This window comes from Pteronotus mesoamericanus, unplaced genomic scaffold, assembly GCF_021234165.1.
Source record: "Pteronotus mesoamericanus isolate MK-2021 breed Mesoamerican mustached bat unplaced genomic scaffold, CSHL_Meso_final scaffold_550, whole genome shotgun sequence".
NCBI classification, from domain to species: domain Eukaryota; kingdom Metazoa; phylum Chordata; class Mammalia; order Chiroptera; family Mormoopidae; genus Pteronotus; species Pteronotus mesoamericanus.
The window spans coordinates 1,373,002-1,398,252 of NW_026555322.1; the positions used below are offsets into that span (position 1 = coordinate 1,373,002).

The following is a 25,251-nucleotide window of genomic DNA, read 5'->3' on the forward strand; positions in this document are numbered from 1 at the left end:
ATAACTAATTAAGGTTGACCAGAAATTTTGCCTTCTCATACATTGTTTCTCAAGAATACACTTAATATTAGTATTTTTATTTCTTCAATGTAAAAAGTTACATTTTTTCTAGAATTTATCCATTTAATATAAATTTTCAAATTATCAGCATTTTTCCATAATAGTTTCTTATCTTTTATATTTTTACTGTAAGTGCAAGCATGATGCATTTTTACATTCAAAAGTGGCATACCTGTGCCTTCTAAAATTCTTGACCCATCTTGCCAGAGGTTTATTTTCTTATATTTTGAAAGTGCTAACATCTACCACTTTTTTCAACTCTTTCATATCTGATCAATTTCATTAAATTTTGCTGTTATTTTTATTGTTTTTCCTTGACAATATGGAAAGGCATGAGATTATTTTTATTAATTATAGATAAATAAAGTCTTTTCATGTACCATTGAGTTTTATTTTATAATTTTTGTCATTGAATAACATGGATATCCAAATTTGCAATACACTTGTTTACCTGAAAACACATGTGGTTTACCAGTCCTGGGGATTTAAATCAAGTCCATCATGTTTATTCAATTCCATTGTTGGAATATCAGATGATTAAGGGAGATGGAATTGTAGCATTGAAGTAAAGGAATTTCTACTTAAGTATAATAACTTCATTTAAGAAAGTAGCATAAATGTAGAAAAAGTAGGAGTAGAAAAAGCATGGACATGCGGAATAAAATATGTATATAGAATTTCGCCCATCACTCACTCCCTATGTGATTTTAGGGAGTACTTAATCTGTCTGAGCTTCAGTTCCATCATGCGGTAATCAGTGGTGCTGTTTTACAAGTGTTTCAATTTTTCCCCTGTACCAAACACCTTGTAGAACTGCACTTCTTGCTTGACACCCCACTTCATATGGGTGGGGATGTGTATGTGACTAGTTCTGGTTAAGAGTTGCACCAACATGTGTTATTTGGGGGCAAGAACATATGATTGTCAGCCTGAGATTGTCTCACTCAGGGTTCTTTTTCCCCCTCAGGCACAGTCACTGACAATTTTCTAGATGGTGGCTCCTCTGTCAGTGTGGGTCTTCAAATCATTACAAAAAGAACTGGTCAGACCTCCCATATACCATATCCACCATCCTGTGATGGACGTGCACTTGGTATTGACATGTAGTACGAGTGAAGAATAAGCCACTGACATTTGAGAATTGTCTATTATCAGAACATAACCCAGGCTTTTCTGTCTCATATATCTCATCTGTAAATTAAAATACTTTCATAACACTTCTTCTAAGAGTTAAATAAATTAAATAACAAGGTTATCACAGTGTTTGGCATATAGTAGGAACTGAAAGATGACAATTATAATTATTAAATAATGATAAAAGACTGATTTTGAAAAGGTGTGGAAAATTGGTATAAAATGAGACACCCTGCACCCGCTCATCTTTACAGGGAAGTTGTATCTTGCTCTAAGAGTAGGGCACTGAGTTTGTTGCCATATATATAAAATTTATCTTCTTAATGACTTGCAGTTATGCACTGATTTCTTGCCATCATAATATCGGAAACATATGTATAAATTGGGGGTAAATAATGAACAAGTGGAAAGATTAAGCATGGGAGAGACTAACTAGTGGACTGAGATAAAATGAGTTAAAGAGCAGTAAATAGTTTCTTAATGAGAAACATTGATTATATATAGGCAAACATATATTATATTGTTCTCAGTAAACAAGATAGTAAGGTGCTAGAAGAGAATTAGTTTGAACAGGGTCTCCTGGCATGTTTTCCAAAACACAGTAGTACCTCAAATGACCTGTGGAAAATGTTCCATTCTCATATAACTTGAGGAAATTACCTGCTTTGACTGAATGTCTATGTTTCAACCTAATCTCCAATGTGATGGTATTTGGAGCTGATTAGGTCACAGAGGAGGTACCCTCGTGTATGGGATTAGTGTTATTATAAAGGAGACCTCAGAAATCTCTTTCCCTTTACACCATGGGAGGAAACAGCAAGAAAACAGCTCCTTATAAATCAGGCAGTGGGCTCTTATGAGATCCTGAACCTGCCTATGCCTTGATTTTGGACTTTCCAGACTACAGAACTGTGAGAAATAAATTTCTGTTGTTTATAAGCTACCCATTCCTTGGTGTTCTGTTAAAGCAGCCTGAAAAAACTAAGACACAATCCTTTTTGAGATTTGAGTTGTATATTAGCTTATTATCTTAAAAAAATACTCCAGTATAGAAATCCTTTTACCTTCATTTCTGTATGTTCCATATTTCTCTAATGGAAGAACACATTTTTCTTGTTGCTGTCTCTTGGACATACTGTCTTGCTGAAGAAACCTGGAAATCCTTAAATGAGAGAAAAATAAAGTGGATATATTATAATAAAAACAGCACAAGTGATAACACTCCTTAACCATTTATCATACAATATTTAAATCAGCCATAAATGCAAACACAATCCTTTATTTCCTAAATTGTACTCACTTCATACTGACTACATGATTTTTATGAAATGTATCCATTATAATTTTACTTAACATGTTTTTCTTAAATAATTTCACTATTGTTTTCCACATGAAGAAATGCAGGGAGTTTTCAAGGAGTCTAAGAAGCAATGGTTAGAAAATCAAAAGCTAAGAGTGCTTTGTTGGACTAATTTAAACCATTTAGGGATCCCAAGCACAAGAAGATTATGGTATCCCATCCATATGTATTTTAAAGAAACTACTGAGCGGCAAAGTAAATTAAAAACGGACTTGTAATCATCTATACAAATTGGCAACTAAGAGTCTCTGGTGTCCTTCATAACACATGGTCAGAGGGGGACACAGTAAGCCATAACACTGCATAGACAATGAACATGGCAGGGTTTATAAGCAAGAGCAGGGATTTGATTTAGGGGAGCGGGTGTCTTACCCCCTTTCCATAGCCTGGCTACTGAGAGGGGGGCATAAACCTCTGCTGTGCCTCTCCAGTTGAGAATTCTCTGAAAAAACTTCTGGTACAGACTGGAGCCCCTCCTAACCAAGTACCGCCCACTACTTACCACGGCATGATATGAATGGCTGGTATATGAGTCCGAGTCTCAGGAAATTCCTCGAGCCACGATGCTGAACCACAGTTCTGAACCTACGTCTGACTCCTCAGAAAGCTAAACCCAGTTGTAGAATTCAGGAGAGTTTCCACACACTTAATGGGAAGACCATTATACACAACCATAGTGAGGACAGGCATCACAAGACTGCAAGATCGATGTAAATCTACATCTGTAAAACCCTACCTGACTTCCAGTGCCTTGCTTGGTAGGGAGCACATGGTGGGAGGATCCAGGTTTCAGCAACCCTTAATCGCCACGTGGCTGAGAGAGCTGAGTCTCATGTGATCATAGTCTGCACGTGACCATATGATATATGTGGCCAGCAGTGATTGGATACCAGTAGTGCTAACATGACTGCAACGTTTTTGCCTGCCTGTGCTGGTGGAAGCCAGGTGGCTGCTGACTCATCAGCTTGAAGAGTGGAAGTCTATGATCTTCCTGTGGTAGGAACACTCATGCTGACATGCGACCAAAAGGGAATACTTGAATACATGACCATAGCATCTATATGACCTTAAGAAACAGTTCACTTATTTGACTTCGACAGCTGAGGTTTCCACACAATGGGAAGAATCCACGTGATGTGCTAGGCTGAAGAATCCACATGCTCCAGTGACTTGAAGAGCTAGATCTACTTCATGACCATAGTGGTAACAGGTCCAGAGAGAACACATGAACTCAGGGGCTGCAATGATCAGTAGCAGTTCCGGGCCTGCCACGGAACTATAGCGTCCACGTGATGGCAGCATCCACGTGACCACAGCTTTAGGAACTCACAATGCTCACAAGCTGGGTACAATGCAGTAGGGTTTTCCTGATCTGCGTGTTTCAGGGGACTATTGTTTACATGAGACCCGGCGATCTGAGATTGCCCACATTCCTGGCTCTTCCCCAGTGATGGTTGTCCTTCCGGGTGACTTTCCTCAACACGCAACTTGGGCTTCACTTGCCACTACTTCTTCTCTAGTGTACTAATGTATGGGTGCTTTCTGATACATCAAATGTAATATGTAAATTAATACACGGCAACAAAATTGGCCCTTCCTGTAATCATAACCACTGCCATATTGTAGCAATTACTTCAAACGACTAAGCTATGGGCAATTAAAAATAAGCATTTGTATTGATCATCTTAAAGACAATCTTTAAAAATTTACTCACCTTCAATGTCAATGCGCATCTTTACATTTGGTAAATGTTTCTAACACTCAGATTAGGCAAATATTCACAATGTTCTGTGTTAAACAATGTTCTGTTTTAAAAATAATTTTGCGCAAAGAAAATAGCATTAAACCTAAAATGGCATTAAAGGAAAATGACTAAGCTTTGGGTACAGGTAAATGCTGTTGGCTTCATTTTATGTGAGTCTGAAAAAAATATATTTCTGGGTACTCTTTCTGATTTATGCTGTTTTAAGGCTCTAAATGTTTTTTTTTTTTTCCAACTCTTTTTTCCAAATACTAAGTTAGGGTAGATTTTCCATTTACTTTGTGTCTGTGTTTCTGATGCGTTTGCATGCTATACAGGTCTTGACTTCCAAGGTGTTATTCTTTCCTTTGGAAGTTTATTTTGTTGTCACAATATTGCCTAAGATCAGCTTTCTCTGGATCCTTCCCCCATTTCATTCCCCACAATATGTCTGTTCAATTTGATTTCTGAAACCAGAATTTTTCTCTTTGTTGTTCTAGAGGAAACTATATGCTTGATAGTCTGAAATCCCCAAAGGCTTAGTTCACCAGAGCACTCTCATTTGTTGCTGATTTTGTGCAGTTTTTTCTGCTTACCTGGAATTCAGAACTTGGTAACTTTGCCCAATGTTTCAGTTACTCTCAAACCTATTTTTCCAGTTTGTTCAAGAAATAATAACATTTCAGATTAGAGTGGTGGCAGTGATGAAAAAAACTAAACATTAAGAGAAATATTTTGGTGAGATGGTCAAAGGGAATTGCTTACGGTCTAACATAGGAATGAAGATTTGCTCAAATCGTGTTTGGCTTGAGGAACTGGATGAATGTTTTACAGAAATGGGAAAAAACTGGGAGATGAATGATTTGTGATGGCAGAAGCAGGCACCCTAGTTGGCTATAGTTAGGTTTGAAGTACCTAAAAGATAGCCAAGTGGATATATCAAAGAAATTGTCTTTCAATTGAAAGGGGAAAAAGTCCGTTTAGATGTCACATTCTTTGAGGAACCTTTCTTGAATGCCCACTTCCCATCCCTTTAAGCTTGTTACCCTTGCTACCCACAGCATCCATCATCACTCCTACTGTAGTCTTTATTAAGTTTACGTTGCAATTTCCTGTTTATTGATCCAATTTCTCTGTGACTGTGAGCTGTTTGTGGAATACAACCTATGTTCTCATGTTTTTCTCAGGTTCTTCTTGCCTCAGTGCTGACAGTCACTTCTTATTTTCATGACAGGGTAATCAATTTTTTCTATCACTCCAGTTATTGAAAATCATTTTCCAAATTCAGCCAGATTTGCCTTTGTCTACCTTCTATTCAGATGAGGATATACCTATGAAGCTATAAGTTATTAATTTACTTCTCTGAATATCAACTTCAGTAACTTCCCTTAGAGAATATATGATCTTATGTCTGGATGAGCATACTACTCTTTCAAAACAAGCATGTCATAATTGTCCCAACACTGTTTTCACACTATCTTAAATTATGTCCCCTCAAATATGTTTTTGTAGTGTCTTCCATAGCCAAATGCAGGATTCAATACTTAAATTTCATCTTACTAGATTCGGCACTTAACTCCAGAAGTGGAGTTCGTTTTGGATTATATATCTTGACTTACACTCTTAACTCCAAATGCTCAGATGCAGAAGTTGGGAGCAAAGCAAATGTGCCTAAGTTGTGCACAGGTCCTTCTCCCCAGCTTCAACCAGAAAACAACACTTTTTGGTTAACAGAAAGTGTATTTTAAGGTGGCATAACACAATGTTTATTTTTGTCCTAAAGGTTTTTTTATCTTAAAATTTCTAAAAAACACTTTCTAGATCATGAGCTGGTGACCCTCTCAATAATGCAGTTGACACCACAACCTTATCCCTCCCCCAACTTGCCACACCATCCAATTTAAATGATTTTAATATTTAAAATTTGTATGATTTACCCAGTGCTGATTAAAATTGTTACTAATTTTAATGAATTATTGACCTATTTAAGTTACTATGAAATCTTAGTGAATATTCTTATGATGTATAGTTTTGAATTCCCATCCCCCAGATTTGATATCTTAGTGAATATTCTTATGATGTATAGTTTTGAATTCCCATCCCCCAGATTTGATATCTTAGTGAATATTCTTATGATATATAGTTTTGAATTCCCATCCCCCAGATTTAAACACAAAATGGACTTCTGCAAAAGAACTTAACAATTCTAAAAATGCTCACAATTTATATTGGCTCGCATTCTTTTTGTGAAAAAAAATGTTGCTTTCTTGGCATATTCAAAAAAGAGAATTTGCCATTTTCTGTGGCTAATTGACAGTCTACTTGTTTGATTGGGGTTCTTCTTCCCCCTTTCCTCCAGTGTATCAGATGTGTTAGAAACAGGGAAAGTGACAATATAGCACTAAATAATCTTATACCAACAGGCTTGTGGAATTAAAATTAATTCGGGTACCACCTAAATCCCTTCTGAATTATTCATTCAACCAGGTATAAACCCGACCAATCATAATATGTTTCAGCTCATATTCACCATTTTATTCAAATCTCAAGAAAAACCAACTATTAAATGACTTGCCTAAGTGCAGATATATCACCATCTAAATTTATTTACTTTTTGACAGGATTAACACATCAAAGGAACACTCTAGCCTATATATTCCTGTCCCTAATGACTCCATGTTGAATTCTCAAGGTATTCCAACAAAGTCATACAGAAACTTGATGGTACTACTGAAACTGGAATCTGAAGATTTGGATTCCCAGGCTACCCACTCCTTCTATACTATGGTGATGTTCAAATTCTTACAGGAAGTGTTTATCATAAAAAAAGGAAGCGCGAGAGTAAAAAAAATAATCCAGATGAAACAATTTAAAGGTAATGTACCCTCATAGCCCACTCCCACTTATAAATCCTTCCTTCTTCAGCTTTAAGTATATAGTCAGTTATGTTTCTCTAACTTACAACTGAGCTCAAGTCTGAATATTGGGTTCTACTAAGCAAGATGTAGAAGAAATAAAATTATTACAGCTTTATAATGTGATCTTCTCAGAGGTGCAAACTGTTTATTTCCCCTCTTACTCTCAAAGTAAATCATCTTTGGCTGGGAAGTGATCATTTACATAAAATTATATGTAGAAAACACTTTAATATAATATAAACATTTCCAGAATATAGACTGATTTTGTGTTAGTACTTTGAAAACTATATGTCGTCTAAGATTATAGACTGTTTCATTTTCTACTTTCGGCACTATGAAATACAAAAATACACAGCAAATTAAATTTAACAAACAAACAAAAAAATCTGTCTTAATCCCCTCATACATTTTTCTTGAAGAAAATCAAGATATAACATAAACAAAGACACAATAACAACAAAGCACCACCAACACACACACAAACCCAAACAGAGAATGGATTCTGTAATGCCTGGTAATTCTTTCACTTAAATTTTCTCCCAAGGGTAAATAATTCACTAGCAAAGCAATTTGATGAATAGAAACAGAGACAACTTCATTAAGCGAAATTACATTATATGTAAGAAACATGTAATTTCTCTTTTTTTAAGAAAATGAGGAAAAGTAACTTGACAAAAAGGCATATTAAATACTTTTTTTTATCAGTTGGCTCTTTTTAGAGGTTCAAGTCACTATCCACTTAGGAAATTCAAATAACATGAATTTCATGGAACCAAACTCTTCAACTTATTTAATTCAATCTTAAGAAAACAAAACTAAAAAGTTCAAAATCCAAGGGTAGATTCATCCCAAAGAATGACTCTGCTGTCTTTTCTCCAATAAATTTCCTTTTCTCTTATTTTCTTGTGTTCTTACCTTCTTATATTCTTTCTTAAAGACTAGATATAGGCTTGTTTATTCTTTTGCTTTACTTTATATCCATTTAAAAAAATACTGACAAGTTTTCCTGAACTGACATTGACTGTATCCACCTCTCATTTTCTTCATTTAATGCTATTTTGTCTAAGTCAATTTTCTTGACTTTTTCAATTCATCTTTGGGTAAACAGTATTAAAAGTTTAAATTCCTAAAACAGATTCATCCCAAAGCATTTACTCTTATGTCTTTTCTTCAACAGGTTTCCTTTTGTCTTATGTTCTTGTGTTCTTATGTTTGTTATGAAAGTCTAGGTTTAGGCTTGCTTGTTTCTTTTCTTAATTCAATTTCAATTTTTTACACACAAAAATACTTTCCTACACTGACTATATGCACCTCTCTTTTTCTTCACTGAATGTTTGTCTAAATCCATAGTCTTATGTCTTCAATGCATCTTCAGGAAAATAAAACTTGAAGTTCAAAATCCAAGAATAGACTCATCCCAAAGCATTTCCTCTTCCGTCTTTTCTTCAACAGATTTCTTTTTCTCTTTCCTGTGCTTACGTTCTTCTTTCGTAGAGGTTATACCATGGCTTTTTTTCTTTTTTCGGTGTTTAAGCTTTCCTGAACTGACATTGACTTTATCTCCTTCTCTTTTCTTTTGTTGGATGTTCTTGTCCTTGTCTAGCTGCACATCCCCATCACTCTTTTTCCTTTTATGCTTGGACTGCTCCTTCTCTGGCTTTTCTTCACCTTCCACCAGGTGCCTTCTTCTCTTCTGATGTCTACGTTTATGACTTGCTTGAGGGTCACTGGTATTTTTTTCCGAGGAGAGGTGCTTGTAAACTTCAGATTCTATACTGTGTAAGCCAGAGTTATTTTCTTGCTGACTAAGGCTTAGGGGTATTGGTTTTTCCAGGAAATAATCTCTGGTGGGTTGACTGTAGGTCATAGAGTCTAATTTCTGTTTGCTGTCATGAGCTGGTAAGCAATGAGGTAACTGATTTTCCACTGCTTGTGAAATATTATATGATTCTGTGTAGGTCTGGAAAGTCTCAAATGGGATTCTTTGTTCAGACATTCTATATCTAGATCTGGAATCAACCATGTCTCTATACTTACGGGTTTCTATAGAGCTGTCACTTATCTTTCTGAAACAAGTCTTTGGATGTAGTCCTCTGGCTTTCTGCACTTTGATGTAATCTTCAAGTTCATCTTGGAAAGAATCATATGTCCTCTTTGAATAAGTTGGTAACCAATGATGTAACTGGCTTTCCACTGGTGAAATATTGTATGGTCGTTGGTAGGTATGGGAAGACTGAACTGAAAATCTTTGCTCATACATTCTTTGTCTGGGTCCAGAATCAACTTCTCTGTACCCATGTGTTTCCATAGAGTTCTCTCTTATCTTTCTGAAACAAGTCTTTGGATGTAATCCCCTGGCTTTCTGCACTTTGATGTAATCTTCCAGTTCATCTTGAAAAGAGTCATATGTCTTCTTTAAATAAGTAGGTAAGTAATGAGGTAACTGATTTTCCACTGTTTGTGAAATTTTATATGATTCTGGATATGTCCGGAAAGTCTCACGTGGGTGTCTTTGTTCATACATTCTATGTCTGGATCGGGAATCAACAACTTTTCTGTACCCACGGGTTTCCAAAGAACTTTCTTCCACCTTTCTGAAACAAGTCTTGGGCTTTGGTTCTCTGACTTTCGGCACTCTGATGTAATCTGCACTTTCATCTTGGTAACAGTCTTGTGTCTTCTTTGAATTCTTTACTAGATTAATAATAATGGATTCTCTGCAAAGAAGACCATACAGAGTTGCTGTTACTAGATTATTTTACCTGAATATTTTCTTTGTTTTCAGACAGATCAGTCTAGAAAACCAAAAACAAAAGCCCAAAATTTAAAAACCTACCTCAATCTGAAAGATATAAATCATGACTTTTTATGCCAAAAAGCAGCAGCAATGATAGTCAGATGCCTCCCAGGTGCCTCACAATATTTTACACATAAAAATATTTTCAGGCCTGGGAAGATGGGTACAAAGAAGCAGACATACCTGATACTGTTGTAGTACTTAAAATGTAAGGCATATTGGGATATGTGGGGAAGGACCAATAATACTTAATGTCCTAAAGATGATCTCATCTGGATGTCATGCTGTTTCAAAAGTTTTAATTAGTCAGTTCCTTTTATAGATCATTTAAATGCTATGGCTATTTATTCTGGAACCCTAAGATTATTTTTTAGAAGTCTAAATGAAGGTTAATTTGGTGAGTCAGACAATTTAGCTCCTGACTATTCAGACTCAATAGTATAAATTGTTTCTACTAGAATAAAATAATGTAATAATATGCTTTGATTTTAAAAGCAACAAACAAATATACAATAGCTAAGTGCCCCTCTGTCATACTACTTGACTTATCCAGCCCCCAACTATCCGCTCAATCCTCTCCTTCTTAAAATAATAGAATATAATAAACATTTATTGAGCTCCTACTATGTTCAAGCCAGGCACCTTATACATATTTTTATATTTCATTATAACCACTTTATATCAGAGCTGTCCAAAGTTACATACTTGATAGAGAAATAGACCTGGTATTCCAATCCAGGTCTAACAGCAAGACCTTTGTTATTTTCTTGTGTGACTTATTTTTTTTCTTTTTTATTGTTCAAGTAAGTTGCCTGCATTTCCCCGCCCCCACCTTTGTTATTAACCAATGTACTTCGCTGGAAGCCTGGCAACCAGATCAGTGAGTCCCTAGAATTAAGTCAATCTACTAGGGATTATTTGAATGTGTATGGTTAGCCTGAGAATGAGCCTTTAATAATCTCTCCGAAGGAGGACAACGCTGTCTGGTAAGGAGGACTGACAGTTAACCAGTTCTGCCAGTATACTATCATGGCTAGAGAACTTACTGGGGGATGCTACTAGAATGCAATATGTTACAAATACCATGAACCATACACAGGATGAACTCACAGGGAAATGATTTCCTAGAAAATTTGTAAAATATGTGCAAAAGTACTTGACAGAAGTCCTAGTCTTTGGTAGCACAAGAGCATTTAAAAAAAAAATACTTACTTAATTTGATGTTCACTTCCTTGCATATGGGACCGGAACATTTCTAATGATGTAAAGGTGATATTACAAATATGGCAAACATAGGTTCTTGCACTGAATGCTGAAAAAAAATAGAGTTCAAGTTAAAAAGGTCAGTATGGATATACTTAGAATCACACAGTTGGACAGGAGTTTACTAGACATTATCTACTTGAACTTCCCCAATTTATAGATAAGTCCCAGAGAGGTCAAGTGACCTGATCAAAGTCACAGTGACAGTAATAGAGATATCCTCTCAGAGCCCATGCATGTCTCTTAATTTAAGTCCCAGAATTCTTTACATGACACCACACTGCTTCTCTAGTCTTGGCCTCTTTCTTAAAAATCTGCTATTTGCCTGCTTATTGTTTCTATGTAGGAGTTCAGCAGGCACTTTAAATTTAGCATACTCAATGAACCTTTGCCTCTAAACCCCTCAACCAACCTCTTTTTGTTTGACCCTTATTCTCTTTACACCCAACCAAAACCTGAAACATCCCAAAAGATTAAAGACAAACAAAAGCAAATTTTCACTCTCTTACCTGAAATCACTGTAGTACATTAGTTTACCAAAAGTAATTTCCACAGACATTTTAGAAAGGAGAGGAGTTTAGTGAGACCCGCTCTCAGGACAAAAGCTGAAAGCAAAATTCTAAAATACTACTCTAAATTACTACTCAAAATTCTAAAATACTAATTACCACTTTAAATGTGTCAAGAGCTACAGAATAGGTATATTAGCTACATTCTGCTTCCTAGGTAGTATTGGAAACAGGATAAATGGATTTTTATTTTCTTAATCTCATCATCTTTCCACTTTCTCTTTGGTCAGAAGAAGCAAATTAATAAGTTTCTTAAGTTAGAAACAAATACCCTAAAAAACGAGGTAATAAATTGGTGGCTGCAGAGATTTCAGGATCAAGCAAGGTCATCTTTGAAATCAAGCAGCAACTTAATCATTTAAAGGATGCACAAATAATCATTACAAAGTGTACCGACCTTTCCCAAGCAAAGATTATTCATAGAAAGAGGAGATTACTATTAACAGGAAAGAGAGATGCTGACTTCTAAGAATATGAGGACTCCACTCACTCCTAACATATCTTCTAGGGTGGGCCCAGAAGAGCTCCGGTTATGCCGAAGTTTGAATGAATGATTGATTCCTCAAACTATCCTCTCCCAGTGCTCTGATTTTGTGCTCACAAAGTCACTTTCTGATTATAACTTGGTTTCCCCATCTTCTTTGATACCAGAAAGAGGATACCTTGGATAACAGATTTTTTTTTTTAACCCTGAGAACTGGAAATATATACAGGCAAAAGTAGGTTTACAGTTGTGAGTACATGAAACACAGTTTATTCTTGCATTATTATTGTATTATTTTCCATACAAACTCTAAACCTACTTTTGCCCCACCCTGCATACATGTCCTTCTACTGTAAGCTAATTCCAGAATGACAGTGTGTTAACTTAAACTACAATGCTTCGCAGACTTCTCTGATAAGAATCACCAGGTGCGTTAGTCTAAAATACAGATCTCTGGGCCCTTGCTCTGGAGAACATGATTGGCTGTCTCTGGGGCAGGGAATTTGTATTTTAATGGTACCCTGGGTTATGGTTATTAGTAAATGTGTGAGAAATGCACTAAAGGAATATTTTCCAGTTCCTTAGTTATTGATCAGCACTTTCCAAGTATGTCTGTGGTTTGGTGAGTCCCTAATTTGTAGGTGATCAACTCTGAAGATTCTGGACTTCTTTTTCTTTAATATTTTTAAAGATTTTATTTATTTATTTTTAGAGAGAGGGGAAGGGAGAGAGAAAAAGAGGGAGAAAACCATCAATGTGTGGTTGCCTCTCACGTGCCCCCTACTGGGGACCTGGCCCACAACCCAGGCATATGCCCTGACTGGGAATTGAACCAGCGACCCTTTGGTTCACAGGTTGGCACTCACTCCACTGAGAAACACCAGCCAGGGCAGATTCTGTACTTCCTGCAAAGCTAAGGACTAAATTCAGGACTCTGCATGTTCACAAAAACGCTTTACAGGAAATTATTACTATATTTAATTAACAGGTGTGAAAATTAAGGCTCAGATTTGCATGGCCAATACCATACACTTTGAGGGCATACAAGATATGCAAGATAAGCAAAAGTCCTGGTTTCCTCTAAATTAGTGTTTTTCAATGTTACACATTAGAACCACATGGAGAACTTTAATATTTTTCATGTTGCAGCCCACATCAGACCCATTAAATCAGAATCTCTAGGAGTGGAACCAGGCTTTCTTACTTTTTGAATGTCCTAGATCATTTTTCTGTGCAACCTTGGTTGAGTACCACTGTTCTGGGTTATCAAGCCAAATATCTTCCTTATGAATTATGAACTCAGATTGTATTTCAGAGGTTTTACATATTTGTTTAGAGCTTATAAAGTATACAGTATATAATGATCTTCTCAGTTCCTCCTTTGTTTCTTAAAAATTACATCAGAAGATTATAATATAGATAATACAAGAGTTTTCAGGAGTTGCAGGTCACCCATGAAAGATCCAGAGACAGTTCTGAAAATGTGGTTTCATTACTATTAACTTAGCCATTGTCTTTTTCACACAGATTTCTAAGATATCGACATCTCAGAAAATAATATATAAAAATGGTGTAAACCCTTTCTGTGAATATATAAAGCCTATTTATTGGTACCAAGATCAAAATTCCTGGTATAATCCTCCTGGAACCTGCCTCCATATATTCCACTTTTTAGCCATATGTCTTTTTACAATCTCAACTCTCCCCCCACATCTGAATCTGCATCTTGGCCCTGTCCAGCTTTGTTACCCTCAGCCTCGCTAGGTTTCCTTATTTTTGACTTCACCCAGAAACTCAAGCTTCTCTGCATCTTGTACCTTTCATAAAATTCCATAACCACTTGTGGGGCCCACATTTCTCTTAATCACAGTTCAATCTTGTAACTCCCTTGATTAAGGTCTTTGTTTTCAAAGCATAAATAAAGGAAGTGCTGCCTGTAGTTTGCCTTTATAGTCTAACATTGTGGTTTTCATCTTGGCTCTATATTGCAATCACTTGTGGAGTTAAGAAAGAGAAAACAAAACACTAATGTTTAGGCCCCAGGGATTCTAATTTGATTGATTTGAGAGATGGCCTGAGCACTGGGATTTCTAAAAGCTCCCTGCATTATTCTAATGGTAGTCAAGGATGAGAACCATAGGTCAAATGTCTTAAATAGAGAAAAATCAATTGAGAGAAATGTATAAGCAAAAATTCAATTAAGATGGGATTAAGTTTATAAAAAAATAAAAGGTGTGTAAATGTTAAAAAAACATTTTTTAAAACTAACATTTGTTGAGGACCTATTCTGTGATGGATCCCATATATACTGCTTCATTTCATCCCTTTTCAATCCACTGAACCACACCAGCCAGGCCTGAAGGAACTTCTTAAAATTTTGAATTGTTGTAGAATTAAATATAATAGGGAGAGATGGGAGAGGCAAAAGGGTGTCAGATTAAAGAGAGGTTTATATGTTGTGCTAAAGAGCCTAGACTTTTTATTTTGTGCAGTGGGAACCTTGAAGTAGTTTAAGCATTAAGTGACATGGTCAGCTGTGTATTTTAGAGAAATCTCTCCTCTAGCTCCAGTATGATGAATTTGACAGGAGCAAGCCTGGAAATAAGGAGACCATAGTTAGGTAAATATACTAGACCAGGCAAGAGATTGGAATGGGCTATAAAGGACACAGTAGGGGCAGAGAGAAACAGGGAGATTAGTGAAATATTTAAATATTTAGTATTAGAACTGGCAAAACTTAGTGACTAACTGAACGTGGGAGGTAAGGGGAAAGAAATATTGAGAAATCTAAAATAACTCTCAGCATCTTAGTTTGGCACCTGAGTGGGTGGTGATCCTGTTAACTGAAACTGGAATGTCAGAAGGAAATATCATTTTAGGAGGTGGGAGAATAAGCAATGGTGAGTGAGTCTGGATACAAAGCATCTGAGACATCTGTTACATTTCCATGTAAAGGTGTCCAACAGGCAGTTAGATATAGGAGTTTGAAAGGTAGAAGATAAGTCAGAGTGATTTTGGAGAAGTCAGAGCATGGGAGTAGTTAAAATAATCAGAGTGGATGAGATCTCCTGAGGACAATGGGTGGGTGAGCACTGGAATAGCAATATAATGGTAAAACCCTGGAAAGTGCCATTCTTTAAACTAAGATGATAGAGAACGTGGGGGCCATGAAAAGGTCACAAAGTAAAGGACCAAGTTATAAGAATGAACAGGAGACAGTGACGTCAAAGGAGCAATGAAAGTAGAGATTTTAAAAGAGGAGTGATTAGTGAATGGAGTAAAGCTGTCCATTGAATTTAGAAATTTATATATCACCATGACCCTGTGAGGAATAGTTTCAGTGGGATGGTGGGATAGTGTTGTGGGGAGCTAGGGAAATGTGTGTCAACAAATGGCAGTGAGTTGAGGAGTAACAGTGAAGACCTACATATTTGAAAAAAACAACAAAAACTTGGCTAAGAAGGGAAGGGTAAAGTGTAGCAGTTAAAGGGGATCTCACAATTAAGGGATAATTTGGTTAAGGCAAGAGACTTGGTAATCCACATTTGATGGCCAAATTTTTTTCTTGATGAAATACAGAATAAGCTTGCCTTACAGGTGTGAGGAGGGGAAGAGCAGAACCATGGAAGGGTATCTTAGAGAGTGGTGTGGATTTAAAAATCATTATTGAGAGAAAAGTGAAAGGATTAAGTACAACCAGAAGTCCATACAGGTTGGATACCAAGACTCTGTAGAAGTACCCAATTTACCTTACATAATTTTCTATTGCATCCCTCAGTATCCTGAATATAAAAGTAGAAAAGGTGGACCATGCAACTGATCCAGGGTTGAAATCTTGCTACTTTGGAATAAGAGAAGAACAATGAGATACAAATAAAACCTTTCAGAAGGTTGTTGCAGCATTAAAGTGTGAGATGATTATGGTGGAAATGTAATGGAAGGGTACAGGATAGAGAAATAGTTCTAAGAAAACTTGGTAAGACTAGATGATGGACAAGATATAGGGAATTAGGAAGTCAAATATACCCTCAAAGATTCTAGTGTAGGTGACAAACAGTGGTACTGTTGGCAAAGGCAGAAAACTTGGGAAATTCAAGTTTGTTTTACAGAAGATTATTATCCAATTTTAGATATGTTGAGTTACAGGTGAAGATGAGACATTGAAGTGTGATAATGGGGTTAGAAATTAGTAAGATAAACAAAACAAATACAATAAATTAAAAATGCATACATACTTTAGTTCCATATTGTTATGGTAGCCATTCCGGTGCTAATAAGATCTGAGCTGGATGAGGGACACGAAGAAACAGTGAGAATGAAGAAGAAAGAGAGAAAGATTAGATATAATAGAAACAATCAATAGCAGATAGAAAAGAAGGCAGAGACAGTAAGAGGGGAGAAAATGGCTGGAGAGTGAAATAGTTAAGGTGGCACATGTTAAATTGTTTTTGTCTTACCACTTGCTCACTTGTAATATGGGCTTCTGATGTTACCATTCTTTGATATTCTCATTAGCTAATTTAAATTCTCCAGCTACTTTTTAATCCCCAACAGTTACTATTCTCAAAAATGGAATGCCAAGGCAAGGTTGAAAATCTTTTTGAGCTCTAGCTTCGGAGACTCACGTAAAATGACTTCACTGACTGGATTAAATTATGCTGATGATCAGTATCTTCTCCCCAGCCAGATGAAAATATCACCCAAATCCTCCTTCTCTTATTCTAATACCCCTGAAACTTCAGAGTACTAAAATGACCCTCCCTTCAGAGTGCAAACACTTCTCATAGGTGACTCAGTTTCAACTTTACCTAATGCTACTAAACTAGAAGCCACTTGTTTCAGATACCCTCAGCCAAACAATACAGAAAAAAAAAACCAAAACAACTCTACCAAGTGGGAGTCTGTCATTTCTCCAAACATCTACTACTTTCCGAAGCCCGGTGACTTCTATTTCTACACTTGCCTCAACCAACATTCTTTAAAATCCTAGATAAAAACACATATATCTGCATAACTTTGGGGAATATGTTGAATCACATTAAGTAGGAAACTGAAGAAGTACAATCACGCGGTTAGTACTCAATATATGAAAATTAATACTTCATTGGTTCATATATTAGACTAATTTCTATTGAGATATGTATACTCTTGCCAGTTTCTCTCTCTAGCACTGGAAAGAGAGGAGTTAAGTGAAGTCTCTTTCTTCAAAGTCCTTACATTCTACTGGGAGATAAAGATACATGGAGAGATAATTAGAAATGCAGGTTAATGAAACACAGAAGATATGCCTGATACAAGTGAAAAGGTTTCTAAGGAAGTAGAATGTTAAAGAATGAGTAGAAGTCAGCCAAGAGAAGAGGGACGTGGAGATGTTTCAGGAAACATGGAAACATGAACAAGGCCACAGAGATAAGAAATAGGGTAATGATTTCTGGAAACCATAAAGAGTTTGTAGGTTCTGACCTATATAAATCACGGCAGGAAGTAGCAGAAGATAAGCCTGGAGAAGGCAGGTAGGGACAAGGCGGTAAAGAGCTATCAAGCTTATATTTTATCCTTAGAAAATAGAAAAACAGTTAAGAATTTTTAAGATGGAAGGGGAATGACATGGAAATATGTGCACTTTAGGTGAAATATTCTAGTGGTTAAATTAAGGGCAGATATGTAGAGACAACACTGATGGCAGAGAGAGTACTTAGGAGGTTGTGGCAATATTCTAGGACAATGCTTCTCAAAATTTATTGAGTACAAATCACCTATGAGGCCTCGTTAAAATATAGACTTTGATTCAGTAGGTCTGTAGTGAGGCCTGAAATTCTTTTTTCTAACAAGCTATCAAGTGATGCCAATGATGCTGGCCACAAATCATACTTTGAGTAGTAAGGCTCTAGGAAAGATGTTGAGGGCCTGAACTAGTGTGAGAAGAGCAGGCTAAAGGTAAGGTAAAAGTAATGTTTTGGAGGTAGATCAGTCATGGCTTAGTGCTTCATTAGCTATAGAAAGTGAAGAGAGGAGTTTTGAAGGATTCATGGTTAACTACAGGTTTCTACTTTGAATGACTGTGTGGATTTGAAACAGCTAAGAGGTATCCAGGGGAAGTAACAACTGCCATTTGAATAGTTATGAGTCTAAAGCTAGACAGAAAGGTCATAAGCATACAAATGAGAGATGAACTCAGGGGGTAGATTAGATCATGTATATATAGTAAGGTCAAGAATGGAGCCACGGAACTATCTATATTTAGGTAATTAATTTAAAAAAGAGCCTCCAAAGAAAAAAGATAAGACAATAGAATCACGGGAGAACCAGAGCGTAAGGAGTTACATATGACAAAGAATAGAGTTTCAAGAAGAAGGAAGCAATGAACATTTTCAGGTAAAGCAGAATATGTCCAGTAAGGAAAGAATTAAAAAATAACAGTGCATGAAGGGAAAGTAGGTGAAAGGAAGAATAAGAAAAGGGAATAAAATACACTAATAGTGAGAAGGTGTCTGTAGGGGAAAAAATGAAAAAAAAATATGGTTAGAAGAGCAAGTGGATCACTCCGATTAGGATCAGAATCCTTATTGTGCCTGAATTCTTGCCACTCCTTCTTAGCACCTTTGTTCATCCTCTCCTTCCTACTCCTACCAATCTAAATCATATGTTTCCTCTAAGAAGATTTTTTTAAGCATGATGTTTCACTCCCCTGGTTACCATAAATATATACACAAAAATCCATGTCTGTAGTCACTTGCAATGAAGTGTCAGTAACCCAACTAGTTTATACACTTGCTCTGGGAAAATAGTATATCCATCCTCATTTGTATTCCCAAGAATGACTACTTTAGCTAAGAATACTTAACCCATACTTGGTGAATGAATGGTATTGGCCACAATACTAATTCAAAACATTTCCTTATGTATATATGATATAACAAGGAACCATGGAAATACTATATTTGATTCTGTAATTAATAAGGGTGATCTAAAACTTGCTGTCTAATGTTCTAAAAAACCAATACGTAGAACTAAGTCCTTACTTACCTAAAATTATATGATCCCATGAGTACTATCAATATCCTACTCAATAAGAGTAAAATTGTATGTACATAAGCCAGCATGTGTTTTTAAAATATAAACTCTCTATGAAAGAGTTTTGTGATATTTTACTGTTTACCATTTGCATCTGATTTTGCTAGAAGAGGTTTCTCTCTTATCTTGTCTACAAACTTCTTTTTAGCTTCATTTCTTTTGTGTTTTTTCCCAACATAATGTTGTTGGGCCATTAGTGGGCTATTAAAGGAAGCAGGGCAGAGCTTGCAATACTTGTTTGGATTATTCAAATCCAAAGCAGTGCTGGAAGAGGAAGGCATAGTCTTGTCTTTAATCCCACCTGGAGGAGGCTTGACTGCAATGGGCTTCAGAAAAGTTGACTCTGCAGAAGTAGTAATAGGCACACCTGCTGAAATAGTCATAGAATGAGAAGTGATCAACATGTGTTCAGCTATTAAAGCTGCATTGATTATAAAGTATTAGGGAAATTTACAATTCTTTTAAAACCCACTATCTTTGGACTGTTTCCACACAGCTGCAAGATAAAGGAACTCAGGTTAAAAAGAACTGCCTTCTGTGGGAAAGGAAATCTGAATACAAATCTGTCACCAAGTTTCTCCAACAAAGATTCAGGAAGGAATGTTTGGCATCAGGAATTCACTAATTATATTAATTGGGAAACTCAATCAAAGCATGAGAGCTGTCTTAAGATGGTTCTTGAAATTACTGAGGGTAAAACAGATGGTACCAAATACTAAGTTGGTGTACTTGAGCAGCACAGTAAGTCATCTATTTAGTCTGGATTTATTGTTTGTATCAAAATAAAATGTATGCAGTTGTTTAAGGGTATAAAATTATACGATTCCACAATTACAGTTATTTCAGAGCTCCTTCATTTAGTCTTCTCTCTGAGCCCAAGTTGATGTGTTTGGGTGACTGAAGATAAGCCTTTACAAGATGCTTTCTTTTGTAGGGCACATTGATTCTGGCCCTTCTTAGACTGATAGGCAGAAAAACAAAAATATTAAAATTAGAGAGACTAGAATACATTTTAAAGTAATTCTGGTTTAATTTATTAAGACAATACGTTTTAATGCTGGATGAGGCCTACACTATCTGTTGGAAATTAATGTTGGTAAATTTTCCATGCCAGGCATGCTGTATTCCTAAAGTGCTGAAACTAGTAAAAATGTGGTAAATTATTTATTCCAGAGGGTTAATTATCTTATTTTTTGTGCTAGCATACAAATTTTTCAAAGTACAAGTTAGACTTTCCATAGTAAACTCTGTCACCTCAGGCCAGAAGTGAGACCTTTGGGTCAAATCTCTCATGTACTCATGGCCCAACATCACTGGAAGGAGGAAAGAGGCAACGCTTTATAGTTTGCTGTGTCTTTGGGATCCAGCATAAAATAAGTACTCAATACCTACTGACTGATGATGCTGCCATACTTTTCCCTTATATTCATAGAAGAAAGAAATCAGCAATCAGAGTAAAAGGAGATTCCATAATTTACTTATTTTTTGCCTGCAGTTATAGTCAGGAAATACTGCATCATAACTATGTTATGGGGTCTGAACCCACATATAAGGTAATGTTCTGGAAAGCACTAAAGCAAAACAAGAATGAGATAAATGCTAAGGGGAAGAAGTAAGGAGCTAAGATTTTATGATTTTATTAGAAACCGAAGAGCTCAGGCTGGTTATTGTTTATTCTTTATAGCAGCATAGAGAATCACTTGCTTTAATTTGGATTTAATACACTGAAAAGAAGAGGTCATAACATTTCTTAAAATTCAGCTAACAATTATAATCTCCACAGTAAATGAAAAGAACACAGAAAGAGATTAACTGGGCAGAAGAAGAAGAATCAATATAAATCAATATACTTTCTCAGAGTGTAAGTCTTTTCGAGAAAAAACTGATGACAGAGTTGGGGGAAAAAATGATAGAGAAACCCTGTATAGAAGCTAAAGAATAAACATAATCTTACCCATCTCTGGCAGAAATCCTGATGGAGATACCTGATCATGGTCCTCCATTAATTGCTTCAATTTTTTAGCATGGACTTTCCCCACATAGTGAGACTGAGCAACAACTGGAGAGCTAAAAATCATGTTGCAGAGATCACAAAATTTGTTTCTGTCCATTACTTCACTCTTATGCACCTGAAATAAGGACAATCTTGTTAGAAAGATACAGTAACTCAAAATTAAGAATTACAACATCAACATAGGACACTCACCTGAAAATTTCTAACATCCATCTTCGGTTTTTTACTAGGCACTTCATTTTGTTCTCCATACATTTGAAAATAAAACCTAACATTTTGAGCATGTTTTTCACTCTGAAAAAAGATATAATATGACTTTGTTTATTCAATAACAGAGGCGCCTAAAATTTATACCTCTTTGAATTTGAGGGCAGCACCAGTGAGTGGTAATATGTTTGGTGTGTACCAAGTTTATGAAAGAACTTCACATGCTTTCAAATCTCTAAATCTCAGTGAAAGTAAAAATAATGCTATAATTTAGAGGCCAGTAACATTTAGGATCTTATATTTGATAGGGACTCCTAGTTGTTCCCTAATACCAATTTTCTTCTTTTTCCTTAGTTATACATCTTAGTCAATGTAACCAGTTGAAAAATTGCATGTTCCAGCCTCCGTTTCAGCAAGATATCACCATGTGACTAGATTCTAGCCAATAAGTTGTAAGTTTTGGATGAAATTTCTGGGAAGCCTCCTTAACAGGGTAGGGGATGAGCCCTTTTTCTAACCTTTCCTCTTATTTCTGGAATTAAGATGTAAAGGTCAGAGTCCCAACAGTCATCTGGGACTACGGGAGATCTTGAGGACAGAAACTAATTCATCAGAGCAGAAAGATAGAAAATGCCTGTGTCGCCAATGATGCCATGGAGCAGGAGTATCGGCCCTGCACAGCCTACCTCTCAAATCTCTTTCTGTAGGGAAATTAATGCTTTTAGGTTAAGCACATTAGAAAAATCTCTGAACAAACATATAACAAAATATGTAAGAACCACAAAAATGTTGGAGTAGGTAGAAGGGAAACTAACATTCCTGAGTACATATTGTGAGGCAATCACTCTCTCTCTACATATTTTAAATTATAAAATATATTCATCATACAGAAAAGCATGAGAAATAATATAGCTGAATCCCATACCCACCATCCAGTTTTAACATTTTGTTATATTTCTTTCAATTCTCCTTTTTAAAAGAGGTAAAATTTTACATATACAGTCCTATCTCCTCATGCCCATAATCTCTTCCTCCTTGCTCTCTCTCCATAGGTAACCATTATCTTAAAGTTGGTCTTTATCATTTCCTTTCATGCTTTTGTTCTTTTACTACATATGCATATACCAATAAGCATTTTATAGACTGTTTTCATTTAAAAACATTTATGAATATGGAATCATTCTATTCATATCCTTTCCTTTTCAACTTGCTTTTTATAAACTCAATATTACATTTCATTTTTTTAAGATTTTATTTATTTACTTTTAGAGAGAGGGGAAGGGAGGAAGAGAGGAAAACATCAATGTGTGGTTGCCTCTCGCATGTCCCCCAACTTGGCCTGCAATCCAGACATGTGCCCTGACTGGGAATCGAACCAACGGCCCTTTGGTTCATAGGCCAGCACTCAATCAACCAAGCCACACCAGCCATGGCTCAATATTACAATTCTAATATTTGCCCATATTGACCCATATAGCTGTAGTTCATTTATGTAACATCCTGCATAATATTCCACTCTGTATGTCACTGAAGTTATGTTTTTATTTATTTTGCTATTGCAAGCATTTCTGTACTGAACATATGTAAATTTATCTCCTAGTATACATGTCAAAGAGTTCCTTCAAAGTAGATACCTAAGGGAGAAATTCTTGGTTCACAAGGTATAAGAATTTTTCAAGTTTGAATAAGTATTATAAAATTTTTCTCCAAAAATGCTGAAGTAGGTATCAACTCCAAATGCAGTGTGTATGAGTGTTTCTGTCTTCCTACACATTCCTGAAGTGTTAAGTGTTATCAGATATTAATTTTTTCCAGCATTATGGTTTTGATAAGATAGCTCATTATCACTTTAACTTGCATATCATGTATGATTACTAGTGAAGTTGAATATCTCATCTATACCCTGTTCATATTACTTTTCCATTTTTCTAGTGGGTTGTTTCTTATTCTAATTGATGTATTAAGTCCCTTATACACATATATTCTAGACACTAATCCTTTGTTAGTTATATGCGTTACAAATATGACTAAATATGCAGTTTGTCTTTTAACTTTCATGATGACATTTTTGTCACATAAATTTTCCCTACCTGATATCATGACTTTTTAAAAATCTATAGTAATAACCTGAAGTTATTGTAGACACAGGCAGAGAAATACAAAAACAGAATACACTCAAAACACACAGTCATATATATTATATATATGAAAATTAGTACATATTAGATGTGTCACTACAAATCAGTGGGGCAAGGATGGATTGTCAAATAAATCATGCTGGGACACCTGGCTATCTGTATTTTTGAAATGTTGTTACCATTCTCCATATGTGAAAATCAATACCAGATAGATTAAACGCTTTAATGTAAAAAAATAAAATTTTAAGAGTATTAGAAGGAAATATAGAAGATCTCTATATGATAAAAGTACAGAGAATGGTTTCTTAAAAACGTATAAGTAAAACTTCATTAAAATTCAAAACTCCTGCAGAACTGTTTATTTACATATACAATAAATACTATACTGAGATAGTCTAATGGTATTAACCAAGCTGTACACTAAAGAGAAAAAAAATCACCTTCTCAGAATTCATGGGAAGTCATGCATAGTTTTGATTTGACAGTTTAACAAGCTTAAGCACCAAACTTACAGGTGACATTGAAATTTAAATTAAAAAATCCCATATTACATAATGGAGTGCTTTATTAAAATATTATAAATTATAATTAATATTTATAATATTAATTATAATAATTTAAGATAATAGAATTTAATATAATTTAATAAATAATAAGTATAATATTAAAATATTATAATTAACAATTTAGAATATTAAAATATTATAATATTATAAAAGAAAAAAGATGTAATGATAGGACAAAGTGTCCACAATATGCTCTTAAATGAAAAACAAGTACAAAACAACACATACAATTCTCTTTTATAAAAATGTATGTGTGTTTTCAGAAAGCAAACTGGAATCATATAAGTAAAAGAGAAGTTAAACAATACAAGTGATAGAATTATGATTGATTTTTGTTTTCTCATATTTTGTATATTTTCTCCACTGAATAATACTTCATAAGGCCATAAAAAGCTATTTTCCACATTTAAATTCAAGTGGTTTCAACCACAATTATCATAGAGCCCTTGGACTGTGTGTCACACTTTACTAACTCTAAATCTTAGAGCCATGGAATCTGAGGATGAGCTAGGCATGCTCACATATTTGATTTCATTTAATTTTCACAAGTATGGTAAGAAAGATTTTACCATCCCAATTTTACAGGTTCAAGAAACATGCTCAGAGAGGTAAAGTGACTTGCTCAGGGTGACTCAACAATGGTGGAATTAAGTCTTGATCCTAAATCCTTTCAATCCACAGCCAACACAATCTCCCCATCTGTAATTATATTAACTGAATCCCAATGACAATAAGGAATTAAATATAGTGGCCAAGAAGATTTGCAATGAGCAAAATGAGATAAGGTGTTTTAAAAACTAGAGTTGGCATTCTATTTAAGAAAATGGATCTAGTACTTTTATAACCCAGATACCATAGATGAAAAAAAAATCAAGTAGCCCATCATATGATGTAGAAATGGGAGGCAACAGCACATGAAAAAAAAC

At 35.5% G+C, this 25,251-nt stretch overlaps 1 protein-coding gene across 2 annotated transcripts in view; it reads right to left on the reverse strand.

Moving 5' to 3' along the window:
• Positions 1–8,606: 8,606 nt before the first annotated feature.
• The window catches only part of ZMAT1 (zinc finger matrin-type 1), a 50,016-nt gene continuing 33,371 nt past the window's right edge, over positions 8,607–25,251 (reverse strand). Inside the window, exons 3-7 of one of the 2 annotated variants that reach the window (XM_054561868.1) lie at positions 21,607–21,708; positions 21,355–21,529; positions 19,486–19,770; positions 11,223–11,322; positions 8,607–9,930 (exon numbers count right to left, since the gene is read on the reverse strand). In XM_054561868.1, coding sequence (XP_054417843.1) covers positions 8,607–9,930; positions 11,223–11,322; positions 19,486–19,770; positions 21,355–21,529; positions 21,607–21,708 — 1,986 coding nt within the window. The remainder of the gene's footprint in view (positions 9,931–11,222; positions 11,323–19,485; positions 19,771–21,354; positions 21,530–21,606; positions 21,709–25,251) is intronic. The other variant, XM_054561869.1, reaches the window with a different exon arrangement.